The 18,947-nt window shown below is 37.6% G+C and overlaps 1 protein-coding gene across 1 annotated transcript in view; it reads left to right on the top strand.

The window, feature by feature from the left end:
• The window catches only part of LOC117062424 (lysine-specific demethylase 6A-like), a 215,907-nt gene that overhangs the window by 170,558 nt on the left and 26,402 nt on the right, over positions 1-18,947 (top strand). Inside the window, 3 exon segments of the mRNA XM_033175981.1 lie at positions 1,903-2,017; positions 5,746-5,933; positions 6,747-6,888. Of these exon segments, the coding sequence (XP_033031872.1) occupies positions 1,903-2,017; positions 5,746-5,933; positions 6,747-6,888 (445 nt within the window).

Below are 18,947 nucleotides of genomic sequence, written 5' to 3'. Positions count from 1 at the left end.
TTCCTAATTTTAAGCAAATATTTCTTTAAGGGCTAGATACTAAATATTTTAAACTTTGCAAGCCAAGAGATTCCATTGATGATATTTTATAGGTGTTCTATTAAAACAAAACTCATATTTGTTATGGATTTTTATTGATGAAAATCAAAATAAATAACAAATGAATGCATTTTTTTACCAGTTAAAACAATGGAATTATTTTGGAGGAAATAGTACTTCATTGGGGCTCAAATACTGTGTTCTTGTGTCATCAATATTAACTACAAATGTACACCTGATAAAGTTGTTCTGTGGTACTAAGATCTTCAAAATGTCTTTTCAAGTGGATCAATACTACCATATACTAATGTCAAACTTTGAGCATATTTTCTTGAGTATATTAATTGCCTTAAAGACACTTACGGGATTAGATTTTTGTTTCCTTTTATGTTATTTTCATTTTGGGTTTCATTCCATTGCAGATTAATTTCCTCAAATTGAAGGTCAGTTGCACCTTCAGTTGGAAAACCTCATAGTAGTACAAATGGCTTTTGAAATATGCACATTTCCCTGCACTTTTGTTGAGGTTTGGAAAATGCTGCTGAAATTATATTTTGAACTTAAAGAAGTATATGTTTGCAAATGTCTGTGCTACTGGAGATTTAGCTTCTTGTTTTTAGTAGCATAAGAAGTAGTGTATAAAAGCAGCTTGATACTACTTGCAATTCAAAAATTTCTTTTGTCTTCAGAATGATTTATCATCCTAAAAGTTTCACATGTAAGTTCTCTTTGCCTTGTAATTTTTAGGTTGAATTTATCAAGAAATGTTTGGAAGCCTGCAGTAAAATTTCATGGCCAGTAAGTGGTCAATAACAGTGGCAGAATGTGGTACTTCTTCAGAAAAATTTCCATCTCAACTCAGAGCTCTAAAAATAGCAATACAACCTCATCATTGCTAAATCATTGACCTGTTTTTTTTTAAGACAAGTGAAGATATTCAATCTCTGTTTCTGACAAAATTCATGGAACTTTCATTCAACAGGTCAATGAGACTGGCACATGATATTTTTCACAGATCTGTCCAATGAATAATACAGTGCAAATAAATGTAGATATTAAACACCTTTCATTTTCACAGTGAAAATGAAATAAATCACGTGAAATGAAAAATGTCATTTTTCTTTTAAAATCTAGCAGAGGAATAACCAAACTTTTAATAATCTCCTTGTCATTTGTCTCTAAAGTGTTTGGGTTTTTTGGTTTCTTTGTATAACATTAGTACTTCAACAGTGTCCTATGGAACTGTTAAGGAATTCCTTAGAAGAAATGTAGTATGTTTTAGTTTGCCAGATATAATTTAAAGAAACATTGTTTTGAATTTCTGTATATGGAGATTTTATTCCAGTATTGCATTAGTAGAAATAATGCCTGCTATAATACACTTCATATTCTGATATGATCTTTAATGTGTTCTAAAATGTTGAGATTGCTGATAGATCATAAGCTAAGATAATATATATGGTATGTAATGTAAATGTTTCTAACTCTTTCACCATGGGTAGGTGCCCGTGGTGTCCTAATATTTGTAGTTTTTATTTTTAAAGCCCCTTGCCATGGGCAGTGCCATCCACCTACTCATTGTGGAAGAGTTGTGATTCTTTACATTATATGCTAACATTTGACATGTGGTAGGAGCTAAGAGTGCTAGGAGACAGGTTACATTTTGAACACTATACCTTTCTCTTCTTAATAAGGTTTCTGATACTATTTGTGAGAATTGAGAAGTCGTTTATAGAGAAGGAATAGTAATGCTATAGCTAATATGTATTGTGTATTATGTTCTAGTCAAAGTTCTAAGCATGTATTTTTCACTCAGTCCATATGCTGCTGCAGTTGTGACTTTAATTTTCTTTTACTTTTCAGGTCACCAAGAAAATAACAACTTCTGCTCTGTTAACATAAATATTGGTCCAGGAGATTGTGAATGGTTTGTTGTACCTGAGGATTATTGGGGTGTTCTGAATGACTTCTGTGAAAAGTAGGTTTCTGAACTAAACTTTCATTTAACGTAACTATGAGAAAATAGTTGTAAAGGACAAAGTGCAAAGCTGAGTTTCTTAATGCAGCTATCAGTGGTTTTACTTACTGCTCAGCAGAAATTTTTTTAAGTGATTTGATTTTAAATCTTTTATGTTATCTAAATACTTAATGAAAAGATGCCATGCCAAACACAGTGTCTTGTGCCTGCAGTCTCAGCACTTGGGAATGCTGAGGCAGATGGATGTCTTGAACCTAGAAGTTTGAGACCAGCCTAAGGAATATGGCAAAATCACAATAATTAGCCTGCATTTGTGGTCCTTGATACTCGGGACACTGAGATGGGAATATCATTTGAGCCTTGGTGGTTGAGGCTGCAGTGAGCCATAAACATGCTATGGCATTCTATCCTAGGTGACAAGACTGAGACTCTGTCTCAAAACAAACAAACAGAAAGATGCCATGAAGTAGTCTCTGCAGTGGTGATAGGTATGAATTGATAAGAGAGTAAATTGTTTTTTATGTTAATGTAAAAATGTCGTGCATTCTTCCAGATTTGACAAGTGTGCCTTAAAGAAAAATTTTACTTACATTGTTTTTAGAAATTACGGGAAATTATAAAATAAGGCACCCTTGTAGCTTAGTAACTCAATCTTGTGTATCTTTGTAATTCAGCCTAAAAATATCAATAACAAAGGAATCACAGGATTTGTTTTTTAGAGTTTGTAAAGAAGTAGTGGAAAAATACAGACATAATTGAAACTGTATTACGTACTTAAAACATATTGTAAAAAAAAGATGAAATTCTCATAGAGAATTATATATGAAGGTTACATTATAATCAATATGCATGTTTCACAAAATAATTTCTACTTTAACCTTTTGGAATGTCTTTACATTTTATTTGGTAAAAAGTGCATCTTATTAAAACATAAAGTTAATTTTCTTACCTACTGGCAAGAAATAATCACTTTTTGTTGCCTTTGTTGTGTGATGCGTAAGGTTTCCTCAGCATAGCAAAGGTGATGTTTTTTAACATTTAAAACATCAATAAACACTTTGATCTGAACTCTTTGTTCTGAACCTAGGAAACTCCAAATACACAGAAACAGCAAGGGCAAACAAGGAAAAAAGAAGTTTATACGGGGGAATCCCTATTGTGCTACACAGAGAATTTTTTTCTTAAAACTGTGAGGTTGTATACTGCAGTTCTTGTTAACATTTAAATATAATGACTTCTGTTCATTTTTCCTTAATGAGAACTGCCATTTTCAGGATTTAACTTTTTTCCTTTCTGAACAGAGAAGTGACCTTAGGTTAATGATTGTTGAGGGGAGGGGAGAATGTGATATCTGAAAAATTAAAGATTGGGAATAATAAAAATATGAAGTTAAAATTATTTATTTATCTTTAAGTTCAAAAACTTTGCAGTCCTCTTTGCAGTTTCCTTGTAACTTTATTTTGCATAAAGTATCTCCCTATATGTAATTAGCCGTTGTTTTGAACTTTTGAAAAAAATACTGTCTGCATTTGTTGGTTTTGCTGCCTTTTTTTTAAATACAAAATTTTCTCATTTTATATTGGTAGTATATGAGTAAGATAAGGTCAGATTTGTGCTATGCTTATAATTTTTTCCTTTTCCTTTCTTTTTTTCATTTTGCTTCCTGTTTACTGGCAACTTTTTTAAAGTTTATGGGAAACATGCTGGGCACAGTGACTCATGCCTGTAATCTCAACACTTTGGAAGGCCAAAGAGGGCCGATCATTTGAGGTCAGGAGTTCAAGAACAGCCTGATCAACATGGTGAAACCCTATCTCTACAAAAAATACAAAAATTAGCAGGTCATGGTCATGTGTACCTGTAGTCCCAGCTGTTTGGGAGGCTGAGGCAGGAGAATTGATAGAATCAGGAAGCAGAGGTTGCAGTGAGCTAAAATTGCACCATTGCATTCTAGCCTGAGCAACAGAGCAAGACTCTGTCTCCACATACAAAACATTCCTTGAATTGCTAACCTCTGCTGAAGTCAAAAGCAATTTTAGGAGAATAAAATGAAACAGACTAAGATTTCATATAGACAACTCCAGATTTTTGTCATTTTTTAAAGATAAAATATAGAAACAAAGCAAAAGCTAGTTCTTAAATTTGAAACATTTTCAACTATGTGAATTTCTTCCTCTTGAGAAAACTTAATTTGAAATATTTTACTAAATTCTTAATAGAAAACTTAATGTAGTTACTGTGCAGTACATCACAATATTGAAAAAAACAATGTTTGTTTGTTTGGGTTTTTTTTTATATGGAGTCTTGCTCTGTCCCCCAGGCTGGAGTGCAGTGGCGCAATCTCAGCTCACTGTAACCTCCACCTCCCAAGTGCAATAAATTTTCCTGCCTCACACTCCCAAGTAGCTGGGTTCACAGCTATGCACCACCATGCTTGGCTAATTTTTGTATTTTTATTAGAGCTGGGGTTTTTGCCTTGTTGGCTAGGCTGATCTTGAACTCCTGACCTCAACTAATCCTCCCTCCTGGGCCTCCCAAAGTGCTGGGATTACAGGTGTGAGCCACCACACCTGGGCAACAATACAGAAAATCTGATGAAGGAGAATAACAAAAAAATGACTTTTGTATTAAAACTTCATAATTTTATCTGTCTGTATTGGTGCCAGTGGTGGTTTGCATATGTGTATATGGGTTCTTGTGCTAGTTTTTTCAGCTGCCTTAAGTCACCTAATTCCTAAAAGCCTATGCAAATAGATATTCTGTCCTTACTCCCCTTTCCTGCCTAGGATTCCAGACAGCAGTAGAGGATGATTTCTGCTCTCCTTCTCACCCCTGACTCAGGAATATTGAGAGGAGGTCCTGGTTCTTATATCTACCACAGTAATTATGATTAAGATTTAAATGACTTAATGTGATTTCTAACCAGAGTTTTCATTTTTAGAGATTTCAGAGTATTGAGGTTTTTTAGTTAAAAAGAAAGGATGAGTCAAAATATTTCTTATTGAAACAAAATTAAAAATCAGTATGTTTAACTGTAATTAGAAACTTAAATATTAATTTGTAGACTTTTGAACAGTAAGTTTAAGCTTATAGTAGCTGATCTTTGGATAAGTCTATCAGTATTCACCTGCAATTAATTTTTCTCAGGACCCTGGCCCAAGTCTTCAACAGGAAATGAAAGAGGCAGTTCTTGTTGCAATGCTTTTGTGATGCCAAATCTTTTTTTATTTGCTTATGTTTTGTTTTGTTTGCAGTAGTCTCTCTCTCTCTGTTGCCCACACAGGAGTACTGTGGTGCAATCATGGCTCACTGCAACCTCCTTCTCCCAGGTTCAAGTAATTCTCATGCCTCAGCCTTATGAATATCTGGGATTACAAGCACGTGCCACAATGTTTGCCTGTGTGTGTGTGTGTGTGTTGTGTGTGTGTGTGTGTGTGTGTGTGTGTGTGTAGTAGAGACGGGGTTTCATTGTATTGGCCAGGCTAGTTTCAAATTTCTGACCTCAAATGACCTGCCTGCCACAGCCTCCCAAAGTGCTGGGATTACATGCAAGAGCCACTGCACCCAGCCCTGTGATACAAAGTATTAATGGAAGAAAAATTTAAAGCATTTTTTTAACTCTTGTTAAATCTGTTTTAATTCGATTAATTTTCAAGGTGATTTTTCATTATTTTCTTTTTTAGAAATAAAACACTTTTCAACTTGATTTTCATTATTTTCTTTTTCAGAAATAATTTGAATTTTTTAATGAGTTCTTGGTGGCCCAACCTTGAAGATCTTTATGAAGCAAATGTTCCTGTGTATAGATTTATTCAGCGACCTGGAGATTTGGTCTGGATAAATGCAGGCACTGTACATTGGGTTCAAGCTGTTGGCTGGTGCAATAACATTGCCTGGAATGTTGGTCCACTTACAGGTATTCTGAATAATAATACCAACAAAGTTTATATTTTAAAGGGTTACCTAGTAGATATTATTTTACTAGTAGAAAATAACTCACTGAAAATAGAAATAGTATCTCTTGTAGGAAAAAAATACCAGTTTTTAATACAGAAATTAAATTTAGCTTAAAAATGGCAATCCAAGAACACAGATTTTTTAAAAATATAAACATTTTCTTTGCAGAAATACAAGATATACTTTTAGGGTGCTAGATTATGTTTTTATAAAGGAAGCCCTTTACTGAGTAAAGCATTGTAGTTGTTCATTAGAATTTTCAGTTGATGTGATATATACCGTATGTGCAGCCCAAAAATGTCATAGTATTTGATATACATAAATAAATAATCTGGCCTTAACAGTTAGAAAGACCTGAAATAGACCATGTCTCTACATTGTTAACTTTATGACTTTGGGCAAGTTTTGTTGTTTTTTTTTTTTTAACTCTCAGGCCTTCATTTTTTCTTCTACCAAACCACTTTCTTCTACCAAATGAAGGCCTTGAAAGAATAAAATGAGATAAGATGTTAAAAGAACCTAGCACAATGTCTTGCATATTGTGAGTGCTCTTTACATTAGATTTTTTCAACCACAGTTATCACAAAACATAATAGTCTTACAGTGTTTCCAGGTTTTCAGAACTGATATTGAAGTTATGCTTTTAGGGACTTTTTCCAATGGGCTTGGAAAAAAGCTCATTATTTATCGCCTTAGAGGTGATAAATAATAGTTATCTTCATATGTTCTATTACTTTGGGTTACTTTATGACTGTTGCTTTTTTCCTCCTAGCCTGCCAGTATAAATTGGCAGTGGAACGGTACGAATGGAACAAATTGAAAAGTGTGAAGTCACCGGTACCCATGGTGCATCTGTCCTGGAATATGGCACGAAATATTAAAGTGTCAGATCCAAAGCTTTTTGAAATGATTAAGTAAGTGCCTTCTAAAACTGCTGCGGTTTCTCTTGGGGGTATTGGTAGCCATTCAGTATTTCTTTTCAAAAGAATTATATTGACATTATATAGACAGAAGTCTTGGCAAAATGTAATAAGATGTAAATAATCTTATATATTCATAAGTGTTATAAAATCACATAAGATTAAAATATTTGCTTCCCTTACAAATAGTCACTGTCATGTGCGTCCATGTGAAGAGACCACCAAACAAGCTTTGTGTGAGCGATAAAGCTGTTTAATCACCTGGGTGCAGGCAGGCTGAGTCCGAAAAGAGACTCAGCGAAGGGAGATAAGGGTGGGGCCATTTTATAGGATTTGGGTAGGTAAAGGAAAATTACAGTCAAAGGGGGGTTGTTCTCTGGCGGGCTGGAGTGGGAGTCAGAAGGTGCTCAGTAGGGGAGCTTTTTGAGCCAGGATGAGCCAGGAAAAGGAATTTCACAAGATAATGTCATCGCTTAAGGCAAGGACTGCCCATTTTCACTTCTTTTGTGGTGGAATGTCATCCGTTAAGGCGGGGCAGGGCATTTGCACTTCTTTTGTGATTCTTCAGTTACTTCAGGCCATCTGGGCGTATGTGTGCAAGTTACAGGGGATGTGATGGCTGACAGTCACCCATGTTTATTACGACTTAGAGCAGAATAAAGGTGTACATGAATATATGCTGGTAAATTTACAAATGTCTATTTTCTCCTAATTCTGATAAAACTGATTTCCTAGGACAATTTGTTTTACTGTTTTTAAGTAAGTTTTTTGTTTATTTTTTATGTTTTTTATTTTTATATTAAAGTATAGTTGACAGTGAAAGTTGTATACATTTAAGGTGTACAGCCTGATAATTTGATGAACATATATATAAATACGAAAGTACTGGCACCTTTCGTGTTTCTCTTGCCATATGATCTCTGTATATACCAGTTCCCCTTCCCCTTCCAAAGCCCTCACCAGAAGCAGGTCTTGGTCCCATATTTCTTGTACAGCTGAGCCATATAAACCTCTTTCCTTTATATATTACCCTGCCTTGGGCATTTCTTTATAGCAACAGTAAATACACTAATACAGAAAATCAATATTTAGAAATGGGATACCACTTTTTGCTAAAAGATACCTGAAAATGTGGAAGCAAATTTGGAACTGGGTAATAGGCAGGAGGTTCAAAGAGTTGAAGGACCAGGCTAGGAAAAGTTTGTATTATAATGAATGGGTTATTCTGATGAGGCTCAGAAGAAGTCCAGCAAGGGTAACTTTGGAGCTTGTTAGAGACTGGTAAACTGTTTCTGGCCAAAAAGCTGATAGAGAAAGTGAAAGATTTGCTGATGAGATCTCAGATGGAAATGATGAACTTACTGAGAACTGGAACAAAAGTCACTGTTGTTACTTTGCAGCAGAGAACCTGGCTGTGTTGTTTCCATTGCCCTAGGGTTTGGCAGGAAGCTGAACTTAAGGGTGATGACCTAGGGTAAGGGGCAGAAAAAACTTCTAAACAGCAAACTTTCGATAAGTTATGTGGCTACTTTTAACAGCTTACTATCTAAACCAGCAGCAAAGGAATGAACTAAAGATGGAATTTACAATTAAAAGACAAGCAGATTATAAAATTTGGAAAAGAAATGTAATAGGAAAGCATTTTCAGGAAAGGAATCCAAGGGTGCTGCAGAGCAAGCACTTACTAGAGAGATTAGCATGAGTAAAAGGGAACCAGGTGCTAATCTTCACGCTCATTGGAAAAAGTCCCTAAAAGCGTTTCAGAAATGTTGAAGGTCGCCCCTCTCCTCACAACCCTGGAGACCGGGGAGAATAGAAAGGTCTGGAAAGTAGGGAGGGACAAGCCAAGGCATTGCTGCCATGAGCCACCCCAGGATGCTATTCCACCCATCCTCCACCACTCTAGAGAACTTAAACTTTAAGCCTTGATGACTTCTACAGGTGTTAAGTCTGTGTTGCCTACAGTGCAAGAGCCATGGAACCTTGGCAGCTTCTACCTAGATTTCAGAGGATATATAAGAAACCTGGATGCCCACACAGAAGCCTACCACAGGGACAGCCTCCACAGAGAGACCTCTGGTAGGACAGTGCCTAATGGAGGTATGGGAGCAGGGCCACAGTTCTACAGACATCAGGTTGATAGTGCCAGTGGCAGCATGCAAGTCCAGACTGGAAAAACTGCAGAAATTCAACTTTAACCCATGAGAGCAGTCACATGGCCTGTGTGCAGCAATGCCATGTGGGTGGAGCAGCTTATGGCCTTAGGAGCCTACTGCTGACACCAATATGTCCAAAATATGGGACTTGGAGTCAAGAAAAATTACTTTGAAGCTTGAAGACTCAGTGTGTGCCCTGCTAGTTTTCAGGCTTGTATACAGGCTGTTATTCCCTTCTTGACTTGATTTATCCTTTTCAGAAAAGCATTGTTACCCAATGTCTGTTCCATTATATCTTGGAAGTGAATAATTCATTTTTGATTTTACAAGCTCACAGCTGTAAGGAACTTGCCTTGCATCTCAGGTGAGACTCTGGACTTTCGAGTTGATGCAGGAACAAGTTAAGACTTTTTGGGGCTAATGGAAATTAATTATGTTATTTTGTATGTAAAAAGTACATGAAATTTGAGTGGGGGCACAGAGATAATGCTGTAATTTCAATGTTTGTTCCCCTAAATTCAGTGGTAACATTTGATCCCAGTGTTAGAAGTGCGGGTCTCCTGGGGAGTGTTTGGGTCATGGGGAGGGCTCTCTCATAAGTAAATTAATGCTTCTCTGTGGCTAGGGATGTCAGTGAACTCTCACACTGCTAGTTCCTGACAGAGTTGTTATTAAAAAAGAGCCCATTGCCTCTGTTCTTCTCTTCCTTCTCTTGCTATGATCTCTGCTATCTCCTCCCCTTCCTGGCCTTCTGCCATTAGTGGAAGCTGGTCTGAATCTCTTGCCAGAAGCAGATGATGGTGTCATACTTATTTTATAGTTTGCACTACTGTGAGCCAGATAATTCTCTTTCCTTCAAAAGTACCTGGTCTCAGCTTTTTTTTTTTTTTCAGACAGAGTTTTCACTCTTATTGCCCAGGCTGGGGTGCAATCTCAGCTCACTGCAACCTCCACCTCCTGGGTTCAAGCAATTCTCCAACTTCAGCCTCCCAAGTAGCTGGGATTACAGGCTCCCACCACCATGCCTGGCTGATTTTTTGTATTTTTAATAGAGATGGGGTTTCACTATGTTAGCCAGGCCGGTCTTGAATTCCTGACCTCAGGCGATCCATCTACCTCGGCCTCCCAAAGTGCTGGGATAACAGGCATGAGCCAGGGCGCCCAACCTCAGGTATTTCTTTATAGCAATACTATACAGACTGGTACAGTCATCATCTTGTATGTTACATACCCAGAATCTACTTCTGCATAACTGAAACATAGTGACTCTTGACTGACATCTTCCCATATTTCCCTCCTTATGGTCATCATTCACATTGTGCTTCTGTGAGTTTAATGTTTTTAGAGTGTACATACGTAAGTGAGATAATGAAGTGTTCGTCTTTCTGAGTCTTCTTTATTTCATTTAACCTGAAGTAAGCAATATTTTTCTCTGTGTTCTAGTACTTTTTCAGTTGGGTCTTGGCCTTTAAGCCATTTTGAGATGATTTTTGTATATAATATGAAGTGATAGTTGAGTTTTATGATTCTGTATCAAACAATGCCATTTTTCCATTACAGTTTATTGAAAACACTTTACTTTTCCTCCCCCGTATTTATTCTTGGTACATTTGTCAGAGAGCAGTTGTTCATAATTGTATTTATTTCTGAGCTCTCTGTTCTGTTCTTTTCGTCTGTATATCTGTGTTTATGTCAGTACCCTACTGTTTTTATTACTATACCTTTGAGGTGTGTTTTGAAATCAAGTCATTTGATGCCTTTAGTTTTGTTTTTCTTCCTAAGATTACTTTAGGTATTGGAAATCTTTCGTGATTTCATGTGAATTTTAGAAGACTTTTTCTCTTCTAAAATTGCATACTACCCACAGTAATCCATAGACTCAATGTAGTTGGGATTTTGCTTGAGATTACATTGAATTTGTGGATTACTGTGGGTAGTATGGACATTTTAACAGTATTTATATTAATACTTCCAAACCATGAGTACAGATGTTTTTCATTTATGTGTGTCTTTAATTTTCTGTATCAGCATTTTATAGTTTTCCATGTACAAATGTTTCGTTTCTTTGGTTATATTTATTACTAAGATTTTTTTTGTTACATAAATGGACTGTTTTCTTCATTTTTTTTTTCTTTTTAGTAGTTTGATTTTTCTATATAAAGTGCAGTTGATTTTTATATCCCAATTCTGTATCCTGAATCTTCTCTGAATTATTAATTCTAACAATTTTCTTTGTTGAGTCTCTATAGAGTTTTCTGCATATAGAATTGGTATCTGCAAATACAGGTAATTATACTTCTTCACTTAAAATTTGAATGCCATGACCAGGCGCAGTGGCTCACTCCTGTAATCCCAGCATTTTGGGATGCCAGTGTGGGCAGATGACGAGGTCAAGAGATCAAGACCATCCTGGCCAACATGGTTAAACCCCTTTTGTATTCTCTACTGACAATACAAAAATTAGCCGGGAATGGTGGCACATGCCTATGGTCTCAACTACTCTGCTCAGGAAGTTGAGGCAGGATAATTGCTGGAACCCAGGAGGCAGAGATTGCAATGAGCCAATATCACACCACTACACTCCAACCTGGACAGAGTGAGACTCCATCTCAAAAAAAAAATGAAAAAAATTGAATTTCTTTTATTTATTTTTCTTATCTAATTGTCTGGCTACAACAAACAGTATTAGATTCTAAACAAATGCCAAGAATGAGTGTTCTTACTTAGGGTTTAGAAGGAAAGCTTTTCATTTCTGCCCACAGTGATTATGATGTTAGCTGTGTACTTTTTCCATTACAGCATTTACCATGAGATCCATTCCTTCTGTACCTATTTTGTTGAGAGTTTTAAATAGTAATAGAGTTTGAGCTTTCTCAAATGCCTTTTCTGGATCTGTTTAGATAATCATGTCATTTTTCCTTTTCCTCTGTTAGTATGATAGATCACATTTATTTGCCTGTGTCACACCATTATTATTTCCCAAGGATAAATTCACTTTTTCAGGGTGCATGATCCTTTTAATATGCTGCTCAATTCTATTTGTTCCTAGTTTACTGAGGATTTTTCCATCTATGTTTTATAGGAATGTTGGCCTATCATCTCATTTTCTTGTGACGTCTTTGTCTGCCATTGATATTATGGTGGTGTTGACCTCATAAAATGAGTTTAGATGTCTTCTTTCTTCTATTTTTTGGAAAAAGTTGGTGTTTTTCTTTGAGTGTTTATTAGAATTCACCTGCAAGGCCATCTGGTCCTGGGCTTTTCTTTGTTAGGGGAATTTTAATCCCTAATTAAAGCACCTTTTTTGTTACTGGTCTGTTCGAAATTCCTAAATCTTTTTGATGCAGATTTGCTACATATAGCACGTTTCTTAGAATTTGTTCATATCTTCCAGTGGTGGCTCACATCTGTAATCCCAACACTTTGGGAGGCTGAGGCGGGTGGACCACCTGAGGTCAGGAGTTTGAGACCAGCCTGGCCAATGTGGTGAAACCACATCTCTACTAAAAATATAAAAATATTAGCCAGGTGTGGTGGCAGGCGTCTGTAATCCCAGCTACTCGAGAGGCTGTGGCAGGAGAATCGCTTGAACCTGGGAGGCAAAGGTTGCAGTGAGCTGAGATTGTGCTATTGCACTTCAGCCTGGGGGACAAGAGCAAGATTTTGTCTCAAAAAAAAAAAAAAAGAATTTGTTCGTATCTTCTAGATTATCTAGTTTTTGCCATGTTATTGTTCATAATAATCTCTTTCATCCTTTTTTTTCTGAATATCTTTTTCCTTTTCTTCTCTTTTTTTCTTTCCCAAGACAGAGTCACTCTGTGTTGCTCTGGCTGGAGTGCAGAGGCGCAATCTTGGCTCACTGCAAACTCCGCTTCCCAGATTCAAGCAATTCTCCTGCCTCAGCCTCCTGAGTAGCCAGGACTATGGGTGCACACCACCATGTCCGGCTAATTTTTGTATTTTTAGTTGATATAGGTTTCACTATATTGGTCAGGATGGTCTCGAACTTCTGACTTTGTGATCTGCCCATCTTGGCCTCCCAAAGTTCTGGAATTACAGACGTGAGCCCCTACACCCAGCCTGTTTCTGAATATCTTTTATAATGTCTTCTCTTCTAATTTTGTTGGTGTCTTCTCTCTTTTTTTCTTAGTCTGTCAATTTTGTTTATGGATTTAAAAGACTGGTTCTTAGTTTTGTTAGTGGTAAAAGTGGACATTCTTGTTGTGTTCCAGGTCTTAAAGGAAAGAAAGGCTTTCAGTTTTTCCCTATTCAGTGTGATACTAGCTGTGTCTGTTGTATTAATATATGGTTTTCATCATGTAGAGGTCTGTTCTTTCTATATCTGGTTTTTAAGTAGTTTTTATCATGAAGGGATGTTGAATTTTATGAAGTGTGTCTTCAGAATTATTTGAAATGATCATATGGTTTTGTCCTTCATTCTGTTGATATGATATACTGATTGATTTGCATATATTGAACTATCCTTGCATGCCTGTGTTAAATTCCACTTGGTCACAATGAATAGTTTTTGTTTTATTTTATTTTATGTTAGTTCTTGAGTACATGTGCAGGATGTGCAGGTTTGTTGCATAGGTAAACATGTGCCTTGGTGATTTGCTGCACCTGTCAACTCCCTGGTATTAAGCCTAATGTGCATTAGCTACTTTTCCTGATGCTCTCCCTTGTCCATCCCTTCCAACAAGCCCCAGTGTATGTTGTTGCCCTCCCTCTGTTCACATTGTTCAGTTCCCGCTTATAAGTAAGAACATGTGGTGTTTGGTTTTCGGTTCCTGCATTAGTTGGCAGGGGATAATGGATTCCATGTCCATGCAAGGAAATTATCTTGTTCCATTTTATGGCTGCATACTATGATGAATGGTCTTTTCAATGTGTTTTTGAATCTGGTTTGCTTATATTTTGTTAAGGATTTTGGCCTCTGTTTATATTGCCCAGTAGCTTTCTTTTTTTAATTGTCTTTGTCTGGTTTTGGTATATGAGTAATACTGTGCTCATACAATGTGTTTAGAGGTATTTCTTCCTCCTCTTTTTCAGAACAGTTTGAGTAGGATTGGTGTTAGTTCTTTAAATGTTTGGTAAAACTTGCCCGAGCGTGGTGGCTCACACCTGCAATCCCAGCACTTTCGGAAGCTGAGGCGGGTGGAGATGGAGAGCATCCTGGCTCTACTAAAAATTTTAAAAATTGGCCAGGCATGGTGGCATGCATCTGTAATCCCAGCTACTCAGGAGGCTAAGGCAGGAGAATTGCTTGAACCTGGGAGTCGGAGGTTGCAGTGAGCCAAAGCCATGCCACTACACTATAGCCTGGTGACAGAGTGAGACTCGGTCTCAAAAAAAAAAAAAGTTTGGTAAAATTCAACAGTGAGGCCAACCATGGTGGCTCCTGTCTGTAATCCCAGCATTTTGGGAGGCTGAGGTCAGGAGTTCAAGACCAGCCTGGCCAACATGGTGAAACCTTATCTCTACTGAAAATACAAAAATTAGCTAGGCATGGTGGCAGGCGCCTATAATGTCAGCTACTTGAGAGGCTGAGATAAGAGAATTGCTTGAACCTGGGCTTTTCTTTGCTGTGAGATTTTTTTGTTATGGCTTCAGTCTTGTTAACCTATTACTGATCTGTTCATATTTTCTATTTCTTTACAGTTCAGTCTTGGTAGGTTGTATTGTTAATGTGTCTGTGTCTTCTAGGTTATCTAATTTATTGGTGTATATTGCTGCCAGTAATAGGTTGTTTCATTTGAAGTTTTTCTTCCTTTTTGATGTAGGCACTTATAGTCATAAACTTCCCTGTTAGTGCTGGTTCAAGTCAACTATTGATTTTTTTTTTTTTTTTTTGTGGGGTTAGGGGTGTTCTGGAGGCTGTATACGTTATTCTAAGGTAGATGTTGAATTCCCCTACTATATTTTTGTTTTGCCATAAGCATTCCCTTTCATACCTGTCAATATTTTCTTATATATGTGTAGGTACTCTGATGTTTGGGGGCCACATATATTTCTGATAGTTACACTTCCCAGTTGAATGAACCCAGTTATTACTAGGTGATGACCTTTCTTTGGCTCCAGGGACAGTTTTAGATTTATCGCCCATAGGATTTGTTATGTTGTGTTTTTATTGTTACTTGTTTCAAGCAGTTTTTAAATTTTATTCTTAATCTCTTCGTTGGCCTCTGGTCATTCTAGGATGTTTGAAACTATAAAAACAATTGGAAAATTTTAATTGTTCTTCCAACTGAAAAATTTTCCCCCAAAAATTTTCTAGTTGCTTTTATACTTTCAAAAGCTCCACATGTTACTGATGTCTAGTTTTATTCCATATGGTCAGAGAAGATATTTCATATTGTTTCATTTTGTTTTTAATGTTTTAAGACTTGTTTTGTGGCCTATCTTATGATCTGGCTTTGAGATGATGCATGTGCTAAGGAGCAGAATGTGTATTCTGCAGCCCTAATTTAGATAAAATGTTCTGTAAATATGTGTCAGGTCCCTCTGGTCTATACTGCATACTAAGTCCAATGCTGTTTTGTTATTTTCTGTCTGATTGATCTGACTTGCCCTATGCCAAAAGTACGGTATTGAAGTCTCTAGCCATTGGTGTACTGGATCTCTATCTTTCTTTAGCTCTAATAATATGTGCTTTATATATATCTGTGTGCTACAGTGTTGGGTGCATATATATTTGCAATTGTTAACCCTTCTTATTGAATTGGCCCCTTTATTGTTATATAATGACTTTCTTTGTTCTTACAGATTTTATTTTGAAATCAGTTTTGTGGCATAAATACAGCTACTCCTGTTCTTTGCTCATTTTTGTTTGCATAGAATATCTCTTTTCATCCCTTTATTTTCAGTCTCTGTGTGTCTTTATAGGTAAAGGGCATTTCTTCTAGGCAGTATGTCATTGCCTCTTTTTAATTCTGCACTCAGCCACTCTCTTTCTCCTGATTGGAGAGCTTAGTTCATTTACATTCAATGTTGTGGATGAGGACTTACTCCTATAACTTTATTTTTGTTTCCTCATCATTCTGTGTTCTTTTTTTCTTTCCTTGCTGTCTCCCTTTTTGTGAAGGTGATTTTCTCTGGTGATACTGATGACAACTTAACACTGATAGCAAAAACAAGCAAAGAGAAAAGTAACAAACACTCACACTTTAATTTCATCCCCCTTTTAAACTTTCTGTTGTTTCTATTTGTATCTTACTATATTGTCTGTATCTTGAAAACTTTTTGTAGTTATATTTGGTAATTGAAGAACTCCTTTTTGCATTTCTTGTAGAGCGAGTCTGGTATTGGTGATATCCTTCATCTTTTGTTTGTCAGAAGTATTTCTTCTTTGTGTTTGATATTTTTGCTGGATCTACTATTCTGGAAGTTTTTCTCCTTAAGCACTTTAAGTATGTCATGCTGCTCTCTCTTGGCCTTTAGGGATTCCACCAAGAAGTCTGCTGACAGATGTATTGGAGCTTTTTTTTTTTTTTTTGTATTTTATTTGTTTCCCTTGTCACTGCTTTTAGGTCTTTCCTTTGTCCTTGATCTTTGGTTATTTTATTCTTAAAGGCCTAAGAATATTACTGGGGTTAAGTCTCCTTGGTGGACCGGGCGTGGTGGCCCACGCCTATAATCCTAGCACTTTGCTAAGTCGAGGCAGGCATACCACCTGAGATCAGGAGTTTGAGACAGCCTGGCCAACATGGTGAAACCCCGTCTCTACTAAAAAAAATACAAAAATTAGCTGGGTGTGGTGGTGGGCGCCTATAATCCGGCTACTTGGGAGGCTGAAGTTGGAGAATTGCTTGAAGCCATGAGATGGAGGTTGCAATGGGCCAACACAGTGCTACTGCACTCCAACCTGGGCAACAGAGTGAGACTCCATCTCAAAGAAAAAAAAATCTGCTTGGTATTCTGTGACACTGTTGTACTTGAATATTGATACCTTTCTCTAGGTTTGGGAAGTTCTCCATTTTTCCTTTCAATAAACTTTCTACCCTGATGTTTGTTATCTACCTTCTTTTTTTTTGAGACAGAGTTTTGTTGTTGTTGCACAGGCTGGAGTGCGGTAGAGCAATCCCAGCTCACTCTAACCTCCACCTCCCGGGTTCAAGTGAGTCCCCTGCCTCAGTCTCCCAAGTAGCTGGAATTCCAGGCACATGCCACCACTCCCAACTAATTTTGGGGTTTCACTATGTTGGCCGGGCCTGGTGTCCTGACCTCAGGTGATCTACCTCCAAAGGTAGATCCAAAGGAGGTTTGGATCTCAACCTCCAAAGTCCTGGTATTATAGGTGTGAGCCACTGTGCCCAGCCTCTATCTCGTCTCTAAGGCCAACAATTCTTAGATTTGCCTTTTTAACACTCTCTGACAGTTCCTGTAGGTGGGCTTTAATCTTTTTTATTTGGTCTCCCCAATAGTGTATTTTCAAATAGCCCATTTTCAAGCTCACTGATTCTTCTGACCAGTTCTGCTATTAGAAATCTCTGATGCATTCTTCAGTGTGTTAGCAGCATTTTTTAACTCTAGAATTTCTGCTTGACTCTTTTTAATCTCTTTTTCAAATATATCTGATGGAATTCTGAATTCCTTCTCTGTGTTATGTTACGTGTAGTTGTGGTTCCTCAAAACAGCTATTTTGAATTATTTGTCTGAAAGGTCGTGAATCTCTTGTCTTTCTGGGACTGACCCCTGGTGCCTTACTTAATTTGGAGATACCATGTTTCTCTGGATTGTCACAGATGTGGATGTTTGTCAATGTCTGGGCATTGAGGAGTTATTTATTTATTGTAGTCTTCATGTCTGGGACTGCTTGTACCTGTGTTTCTCAGAGGAAGGTTTTCTAGGTATTCAAAGGTGATTTAGTGTTGTGATCTAAATCTTTGGTCAGGCCAGGTATGGTGGATCATGCTTGCAATCCCAGCACTTTGGAAGGTTGAGGTAGGTGGATCATGAAGTCAGGAGTTTGAGATCAACCTGGCCAACATAGTGAAATCCCGTCTCTACTAAAAATACAAGAAATTGGCTAGGTACAGTGGCTCACACCTATAATTCCAGCACTTTGGGAGGGCAAGGCGGCAGATCAAGAGGTCAGGAGATTGAGACCATCCTGGCGAACATGGTGAAACCCCGTCTCTACTAAAAATACAAAAAATTAGCCTGGTGCGGTGGCGGGCACCTATAGTCCTAGCTACTCAGGAGGCTGAGGCAGGAGAATGACATGAACCTGGGAGGCGGAGCTTGCAGTGAGCCAAGATCATGCCACAGCACTCCAGCCTGGGTGACAGCAAGATTCTGTCTCAAAAAAAAAAATACAAAAAATTATCTGGGGGTAATTAGAGCACCTCTAATCCCAGCTACTCTCGGGAGGCTGAGGCAGCAGAATTGCTTGAACCAGGAGGTGGAGGTTGCAGTGAGCCAAGATCATGCCATTGCACTCCAGCCCAGGTGACAGGGTGAAACTTCATCTCTAAAGAAAAAAATCTTTGTTGCCACAGCCATATCTGCCTAAGGGGCACCCCAAACCGAGTAACACTGTGATTTTTATGGACTCAGAGAGTTACCGCCTTTGTGGTCTTGGTAATGATTCAGTAGAATTCTCTGGATTACCAGTTGTACACTCTTACTCTTTTCCCATACTTTTCTTCATACAAATGGAGTCTTTCACCATGCTGAGACTCCTGGAGCTGAGGGACAGATGGCAAAAACACCCTTGGGGCCATCACCACAGGGACTGCACTGGGTCAAACCCAAACCCAGCACAGCACTGACTCTAACCCAAAGCCCCAGGGTGACCACTGCCTGGCTCCTAGTGATGTGCCCCACCTACATCAGTTAGCAGGTGGTGAATCTATCCAGGAATGTGTCCTTCCTTTCAAGACATCAAGCTTCTCC

The sequence above is a fragment of the Trachypithecus francoisi genome, unplaced genomic scaffold (assembly GCF_009764315.1).
Source record: "Trachypithecus francoisi isolate TF-2019V2 unplaced genomic scaffold, Tfra_2.0 Contig00131, whole genome shotgun sequence".
Taxonomy (NCBI): Eukaryota; Metazoa; Chordata; class Mammalia; order Primates; family Cercopithecidae; genus Trachypithecus; species Trachypithecus francoisi.
Note: the sequence above shows the minus strand (reverse complement) of the source record. Positions and strands in the feature narration are given on the sequence as shown.